Source organism: Centroberyx affinis, unplaced genomic scaffold (genome assembly GCF_046629955.1).
Source record: "Centroberyx affinis isolate AG114_WGS23_722 - 3 ecotype Tasmania unplaced genomic scaffold, CSIRO-AGI_Caff_v1 ptg002059l_1, whole genome shotgun sequence".
Lineage (NCBI taxonomy): Eukaryota > Metazoa > Chordata > Actinopteri > Beryciformes > Berycidae > Centroberyx > Centroberyx affinis.
This window is the reverse complement of record NW_027280392.1, coordinates 431,036-440,236: the sequence shown is the minus strand read 5'-3', so window position 1 is coordinate 440,236 and position 9,201 is coordinate 431,036. Positions and strand designations below refer to the sequence as shown.

The following is a 9,201-nucleotide window of genomic DNA, read 5'->3' as shown; positions in this document are numbered from 1 at the left end:
TATAAAAGTAGCCTACATTCCCTGGAGAAGATGTGTGGGCTGTAGCTGAAAGCAGCTGGCTTCAGCTTTAAAGGTTAAAGGTTATATTTGTCAGCTAATGTTTTAAAGGTTCATCTTTAAAAATGCCATTATTCACTGTCTGACATTAATTTCTAGGGGAACAAAAGAATAACAAAAAGTTGAATAGGCCTACATTCGCACATCTATTAATATTTTAAAGTACTAGTATTCTTATTCTTGTTATGAAGAAATAGTGAGAATAGTATGACTGTGCTAGCTTATTAGCCCACTGATCATATGATCAACAGGTCTCAGTAACCTGACCAAGAGGGCGCTCGGGCGCCGCAGAGCTCTGCGACTCTCTAGCTGCGTCAAGCTAGCTAGAGAGAGATACATTAATACCGGAAGCAGGGCTATTTCTCCTTCAAAATAAAAGCACAAAATTAGTCATCCCTGGAAAAAAGTCTCATTAGGTACTGGAGTGTACAGAATGACAAAAAATAAAAACAACACTGGGTGGAATCATTACAATAAATATAGAGTGACATAGCTGTAGCCTAAAATATATGTTTTATTTAATATTCTTTTCACAGCATATTAGGCCTGACACCCAGGGCTGACAAAAATATACAAAGAAATTCTCAAACACCAAATATATACCTTCCACTTGAACCCAGGAACTCCCATTCTATAGACTTTAGTAACAATAAAGACACTGAAATTGATTCAAATTAACATATAGTAGACTCTCCATGTTGTCCAGACAAGCTGCATGGTTTAAGTATGGTGTTTGAGAATTTCTTTGTATATTTTTGGCAGCCATGCATACATGCCATCGTGCATAAGCGTAGATATAATGTTTAAAGTATGTTTTGAAAAGTTAAGGAATTGTAATTTAATTTACGACAGGGCCACCCATGATAAATTCATTCTTTTTTCACTTTTGTACTTTTAGGCGATGTTTTATTTTGAAGGCTGAAACCGGAAATGCTGGTGTTTTGTTGCAGCTAACATTACACTTGCCCCCCCTCCAGCATCACCGGCTATCAGCTTTCCGCAGAGCAGTGTGTCTGTACCGCTACGGGGAAGACGGCCTCATCTTTCCTCTAATAACCAGAAGAGTTGGGTCTGAAATCCCGGCGGGTTTCGGGTTACCGGACTGTTTTCCTCAATGTGTCCAGTGAGAATGAGAAGCCATCCTGCTGGAGTTGCTGGTCGGAGATTATCACAGGACAGGCTGCGTTGAATGATGCAGGCAAGCAGATGAGTATCCAAGAGTTGACATCCCGCTCCAAGGAGACTCCTATCTCCCCTTTTCACCTGTCCGCGCGCCCTGTACCGAAACGTCACGATGTTAAAAAATATCTATTTTCTTTTCGTGCAACCGGCTGCATCCAACTGCGCATTCACCAGGACTACCGACTGCATCTGTGAATTATAAGGACACCCGTCGCTTGGCTGCTGCCGCTTTTATTTAGCCATATGAAGACTTCAAGTGCATTTTCTACAATGATCTGACGGCGGTCAAGTGTGAGAAATATTAGAAGAAGTTACCCGGCGTCGCCCTCTAATTGGTTGTCTGCGCGGCACATGATGGCAAATAACAACGACCTACAAGTAAGTTTCCTAACTTTTGCTTTCCCATCATGTTAACGCCAGTCAGTTGATGCACACATTAGTCCAGAGGCTCCCAAACCTTTTCATGTGAAGGATTTAGGCTACATTAGACCACCTGCCCCCATTTGATAAGAGTGCTGAATTTGATCAAACGGGAGCCCATCTGAGGGGATTTTTGTTGACATGGTACAGAATTACATAACTGTCTAAACCTTTGATGGAGAGAGGGAAACCTGTGATCAACATAAATACATTCTCTCATATTGACTCTCAACGTCTGGTGAATTATTGTATCCTCAGTATGGGGACCCACTGAAGGACCCACTTTGGGAACGTTTAGGATTAGACAACATGCATCACACTGTACAGTATTACACATGTGGGATTAAGCAGGAGACAGTGGATTTTCAGCCACCCAGCCAACACCACATAACCCCGCATCCAGAAAATGTTGCTCCTCTGCCTTCACTTCTTCACATCTTGTTCTCTGGTAACAGTAGCAGATCCACCCTTGTTTACAGCCTCTACACCCACTTTAGTCAGCACTGATTGCTTCTAGTCATCCAATATAACTTTTGATCACATGTTTTTGATAAACGCACATACATTTTCTCACTATTTAATATTTTGCTGTCTGATATGTCGTCTTGTGTTGAATACTGCAGTGAGATGCAGAAGTAAATAAACAGATGGGTAACCTGTGACCTCCAGTCAGTGATCAGCATAATGCAAACAGCCACCGCCAATGTAAACAAAATCAATTGTATTGTAAGGAAAGCATTAATTTATGCTAAATTGTCATATAATTTACATCAGTTTGATACTTATTACTGTGGTCTGTAGTGTGACTTAATAACATAAAGATTTATACCAGACTAAAAAAGTGGGTAAACTAAATTCTAAATAGAAGTGAGTACTGAATTTAGGTGCATGGGTTTACCCTCCACTAAATCCTTGTTACTGCTGATTAGATTTCCCAAAAGAGCATTTTTCTTCTCTGTTGTTTTGGTCACCTGACCTTGTGGTAGTTGCCCTTAGGTGGAGTCTTGGGTGAGTCGTGGAGGGTGTCACAGTGTCACGGTGTCAGAACCACGGCTCTAATTTAGAGGGGGTTGGGTTACACAACGTTACAGTTACACTGGTGTCACCTCCGCCCGGCTCGGGACGCGGCGGAAGAGATGGGAAATGTTAAAAATTAAAGGCTGAGTGAGTGCCAGGGGCCAGCACATCACTCTTTGGTTAGTGACCTCTGGGACAAGGTTAAACTTCCACAGATAAAATAGTGAGTGAGCTTCAAGAAGCTCTATTCCACTCGTGTATGTAAACTATATGTTTTTTTGTAAATTGTAAATACTTAGACTGGGTACAGATCCACACAGAAGAAATAAATACACCATAGAACAGCAGAGTAACTACATGCAGTTCTAGCCACAAACCACTGACATGTCCTGTGTCTACACAGGCCTGCACACCGTGGGAACTGCTAACCTGTGTGGGTTCAGGTAACGGTCAGCAAGTGTCAAGATGAAATCAGGAATAGTCCTGGGCTGTTCCTCAGAATTCAGCTTACTCAAAATTGAACTCCATCCTTTACACAAGCCGTTTGCACTCTGACACTGCTGCATAATTTGTCAAAAACAAACTGTTGTGAGTGGAAACTGGCTGTGACTTCTTGCTTGACTTCTTGCTTGACATTTAGAAGTTTGTATTTCCATGAATTGGAAGGGCCTTCAGTGTTTCCTGGAAAGCTGTGCTCTGCCTGAGGGCAATACAAGGCGAAACAGGGGATCAAATCAAGAGCCAGTATGGGCCGTGATGCACAACATCTCTCTTTCACAGAACTGTTGTGTTGGCCTGAGTAGATATCCACCATTTTAAAAAAAAGTGACACCTCCTCTTACTAAATGATTGATACCATAAAATGAAAGGAAATGATGGAACTCGAAAGGACAGTAGGTAACTTAAGTCCTTAATTGACCAAATGATAACACTTTTACAGACTGTAACCTTTATACTCTAGAGATACTGAACAATGAAACATTTGGCTGGGTGCTCTACCAAGAACTACAAACTATTTCTGATGAATAATGAACTCAAAAATAGAATGTATTGCATTTTAGGAGTAGAGCGCTTCATATCTAACAGATGAATTGAACTAGCTGATGAGTAATATCTAATTCATTTTAGACTTCTCAGACATGTAGATGATACACTTAAACATGTTTATGGCCTCATGGCTGAATCAGTAACGCCAAGTTCATAGCCTGGGCCGTAATTGAGCGATTTCTGTGTGGTCTGATTTATTCAGCGAGTGAGCGATGTGAAGGGCTCAGTCATCATTACTGCAGCCCGCGGTACGCCAGCAGACAGGCGGCGAGCGGCGGCTGATTGAGATCAAGGGGGGGCCTGCTGGTTAATGATGATGGGCTGAACCTGTCGGAGTGGACCGAGGCACAGCGGTGTGCTAATCGAGCTCGCTTGATCGCTCCCTTCCCCTTTAGTTCTTTGTGAATGCCTCATCAAGGGCCGTGTCGTGAGAGGAGACGACCGCCAGAGCCAAACAGCCGCACATGTCCCCGGTTTCTATGAAATATCTGGCTGTTGCAACTCTCCATCTTTCCCTTTCTCCTCTCTCCCTCTCTTTCTGCCCCCCTCCCTCCTCTCCCCTCCTCCCATCCCTCCTCCCCTCCCCTTCCAAACATATTATCCATATTATCCAGTGCACAGGACAGGGGCTAAGTCCATCAGTGTAAATGTAGCTTAACTCTTTAGTGCTTTTCCACTCTCTCTCTCTCTTTTTCTCTCGTTTCTCCCTCTCCCTCGCCGATGCGCCTCGCTCTCGCCACGTATCGATCGCCTGCCTGTTTATTTGTCCCCCCCCCCCGCTCCCTTAGACGGCTTTAAGGAATGCAAATCAAAGCTCCTCGCTGAGGACGCGAGCTCTGCACCAAGCCGATAACGCAGCAGGCGCAGCACACTTTGAGGTGCGCTGTGTCCTCTCATGAATTCTTTATTTCTGTTGGGGTTTTTTTTTATTATCTATAGGAGTTCTGCTGCTTCTTCCCCCCAGTCGTTAGGAGCAGAGGCGCTTTTCTCCTCTCTGGGCCAAATGACTTTTTATTGATCAGCCAAGAAAGTGGAAGCAACTTGGTCCATTTCTTTAATGGCATCTGAAGACTTCTGAACACACACACACACACACACACACACTCACTCACACAGACATGCTCCCAGCCAGACTCTGCTGAAAGCGACTAGTCTCACACCACGCAACACCTGTTGCACTGCACATTACAAAAACTCAGAAGAACAAACACACAACGCTGCAGTTCAGTGAAGTCTTGCACATACACAATAACACTTGTGCTCCAGCTGTCACTGCTATAGATAATAGGATTAGGAGACTGTGGACGTCTCTGTGTCTTGACCGCTATGAGGGCGGCATTAGTCCCCTCAGTCACCCATACACACTCACACGCACACACACACACACACACACACACACACACATACAACCCCCCAACATCCAGTCCCTCCCGCCTGAATCCAGGATTACACTGTGTCTGCAGAAATCCATCTCTCTCCCAGACAGGCCAGCAGACCAATATGTATGCTGCATGACATCTATAATGCAAAGACAGTGTGACTGTTTTAAAGGGATATCCTTTCCTCAGTAAAACCAATGGTACTGCACTCCTATCCCTAAGCTAGCTCATTAGGCTGCAGCCAGCAGCACCCATTGGTGCCACTGAGGAATGCTAATAATGTGAACAAGAATTTTTATTTTTTTACTGAAATGCCAATGCAGGAAAAAAATTCAAAATATCAAGGTATGCCTCCAGGCTAGGATCCAGCTCTCCCAGTGTTTGCAGGTGTCTCTTATGGCCTGCTCCCCCTCTCCCCTCGCCAAGCCCAGTCCCATTCAGCCGGCCAGTCTGAGCACCAGCTGTTCCTATGGCACTCGCCCACTAGTGCAGCTCCGCCAGGCTGCCAGAGCCTTCAGAGGATTAGTTATGATTACTACCAAACCAAGAGAAGGAGGAAGGAAGCACCGCAGGAGGACTGGCCAGGGGATGGATAGAGGCACCGCTAGTTACACTGGTTATCTGTGTCCAAACCGGTGCTGCGGCCAGCTCACTTTAGGGTATTTGTCCGCTGGTTGTTTTGATGCATGGTGAGGCTTTAAGGGATTGAGGTATTATAGGATTGAAGAATGTGTTGCTAAGAAGGACAAGTTGGAGAAATAGTGTTATGTTGAGGGAGCAACATATTGTGCTTGATCCAGCCTTAATACTTCTCTCAGTGTGACTCGGGGAAGGGAAGGCCACGAATGAAGGGAGTCATTTAGGAGCCGGTGTATTTGCCTCTGCGCTGAACTGGGCGGTAATCGGTTGCTACGGCGGTTTTGTAATCCCAGTCGGCGCTGAGGCTGGACTGATAGACCCAGCGGTGCTTGTGAAATTGCTTGGAATAAAGCCTCGCAGTGCAGTACGTCACGCATTCACTCTTTTGTCCCCGAGTCAGAACAGAGTGATAAGGGAGAAAAAAAAAGAGATATATATAGGCTCAATAGAACAGAGGAATTGAATGTAATAGAATAGAATAGAATAGAACTGTAGGGCTGCAATGTTGCTTCTGCCTTACCCAACCTGTATGAGCAAGAAGGCAAGACAGCTAAGCAGAGAGGTGGCAGCACTTCACTCTTTCCAGCTGTGTAGCAAAACGGCATGCAAAGGAGCAACCGGTGGGGCTGCAGCATGCAGTGTGAAGAGAAACCGAAATGGAGAGAGAGAAAGAGAGAGAGAGAGAGAGAGAGAAACCTGGGCCCTGTGACCTGATTGTGGTTACCTGAGGCATTGGAGATGAGTTATCCCCGCCACAGTGCTGAGGTCATGTGATAGCCCGTGTGTTGTGTTGCGGGAGCGGTGTTGGGTGTAAGGGGAGCACAGACCCGGCCGGCCGTGATGCCGCCCTCAACAGTGGGCTGTCTGTTCTGTCAGCCCAAGGGCCATAAATGTGAGACAGACAGGGAAGAGAAAAAAAAACAGCTATTATTATTGAGCCTGAGAGTCTAAAAGGAGAGAGAGAGGGGTAGAGAGAGAGAGAGAGAGAGAGATGGTGGTGGAACTACAGTGCCCAAGAACAACCGTACCCTTCCAAATGTAACTCAAACTGCAGCCATTGTTGTTATCAAAGAGTCTCAGGCTGAATTGCTGGAACGGCGGGATAGCGAGGCACAAATAGCAGCCAAGTGCCATTGTGAGTCATGCTCTTTTCCCCACTGGCGACAATGCACAGGAGATTTAGAGTACAGTGCAGATAGTCTCAAACGAGTAGGATGCAGCGTCGATGGAGGGAAGAGAGAGAGAGAGAGAGACGAAGAGAAGTGAGCTGCTTTCTGGTAAATGGCTGGAGGTTTTGGTACTGAGTCAGTCCACCAATTGGGCTGAGTTTATAGCCCGTCATCTTCTTGGTTGCTGCTTTGTGATTTGTCATCTTTTACTACCGCCGCCCCGGTCCTCTCCTTCCGGTTTCCTCTGAACCGCACAGCTACAGTCCATAGTGCCGCTGCTTTAACACAGCGCTCGTTTGGGGATAGTCACAAAATGCAGCTTGCTATTTTAGCTCCCCAGTTGTACCACTCGCTTCCCATTAATCACCGCAGTGTAACTAACGCTGAATATAGGTGTCGGACTAGGAGTATCCCCCTGCGGGTTAGCTCTGTTTTTGGCACAGCGCAACACCTCATTACGAAGTATGCCACAGTGAATTATATCCGGCATAAAATATCTTGCATTTCTGAATATAGAAATACAGTAGAGCCTGAGTCTGTTTTTCCAACTGTATTTTTTTACTTCAATGCGTAGCCGTAGTCTTTGCCTGGGACGTTGCCTTTACTCGTGCACTCTTGTCCTATTCATAATGTTCATTAGTCATTACACTGTTAGTAAAATAAAAGCTGTAAATGTTTGCGCTGTTTATTTTTCCTTGCTGTCCTTTGTTTATGGGTGCCACGCTATCGTAATCAACAGCATCAGTAAAGAGGGATAATCGTCTGCATTATAGAATGGGCCTCTTATCCCCCCTCTGCTCTGCTGCCATAATCATTTTTAATCTGCTTTCCATGTCCATTACCATCATGCATCCCCAACCACTCCATTACATAGCGGGTGCCCTGTGTGTCCCCTCCTGACCCCCGTACCGTAGGTGAGCTGGGACCGCGTCGGGAAGTGGAATAAAGCGCCGGCCGTAAAGCATGTCGGCCGGCCGGGTATCTGCCAGCGACCAGGAGGAGCCGGGCCGTCCGCGCACTAGGGGGACATCTTAATAACCGGAGATTTAAGCGCCTGTGGTCAATTTTCTGCTAAAATCTCCCGTGGACATCCGCGCATGATTTACGCAACATCCGAGTTTGGATTCGTCCCAGGGAGCAGGGGATGTAGTAGTGGATCAAATCCTGTGGCGGTTGTAGCTCATTCATGTTGCAGACTGTCAGATTCCCATGAGATTTCAGGGCTGTAAGACGCTGAATTATGGAACATCCATGAGGGAACACAACACTGGAAAATCTATGTTTGGTGCATCTTAGTGCAACTCTCTCTCTTTCTTACTCTGTCTCTCTCTCACATTTTCTCTCTCACTTTCATTTTTTCCCCTCTGTCTTTCTCTCTCTTACACACACGCACACACAGAGGCACATGCACGTGCACACATAATTAGACTCATTTATTTCTGTAGTATAACCAGATCTTGTGCAGTGGCCTGAGCAGGGCATTAGTCATTGCTGAACTATGGCAGATTTCAACCGCCCTGCTGGAAAATCACTCCCCCCGCCTTACGCTTGTTTTGTATCTGGCACCGTCCTACGGCTGTGCGTGTGTGTGTGTGTGTGTTTACTGTGAAAAAAGTAAGGAAGTCAAGCAGTGTGTCTCTCAGTCAGACACCATCTCTAACTCTCTCTCTACCCCTCTGTGGGCCGGGATAAGTAGAAGGAGGAAGTATAGGATTTTCTGTTAATATCGACCATGGGATGGCTGGACGGCTGCAGAAAATCCCCACCTCAGAAACTCCAGACCATCTGATTGAGCGTCAGTCACCACAGGTCCAGCTACAGTCATCAGTCATCATGGCTCAGTCACATATGGCACTGTGCAAGTCTCACACTTTCTATGGCTCTCTCTGTCTGCTCATATCTACGTTTTCCCAACTCTCCTCTTTATTCTTTATTTTTCCATTTTCCTACCATCCCACCCCCCCCTGCTCTGGAGTAATAACATCCAGGGCATGACAGTGGTTAACATGGCAGCGACTGTAAAGCCATGAAGCGCCTCATTAACTCTCCTCTGAGTAATGCCCTTATCCAGGGTGACTGTTGTAGGTCAACAACTTTGTTTGCAGCCTTTTTTGTATGCAGGTGGATGCCTACTGGAGCGTTCACAGAAAAGTGGTGCTGTGTGTATTGGATACAAGTCCAAGGACCTTGTCTGCTCTTCCTTTTTTGGATCATATTTGACTGTGTGAATATACCGGCTGAATTTACTTCCCTGGAGTAAATAAATGTTCACTCAATTTCTTTTGTCATTT

At 45.7% G+C, this 9,201-nt stretch overlaps 1 protein-coding gene across 1 annotated transcript in view; it reads left to right on the top strand.

The window, feature by feature from the left end:
• Positions 1-1,074: 1,074 nt before the first annotated feature.
• Positions 1,075-9,201, top strand: part of pkn1b (protein kinase N1b) — a 30,223-nt gene continuing 22,096 nt past the window's right edge. The window contains exon 1 of the mRNA XM_071531220.1: positions 1,075-1,617. Coding sequence (XP_071387321.1) covers positions 1,591-1,617 — 27 coding nt within the window. The 5' untranslated portion in view covers positions 1,075-1,590. The remainder of the gene's footprint in view (positions 1,618-9,201) is intronic.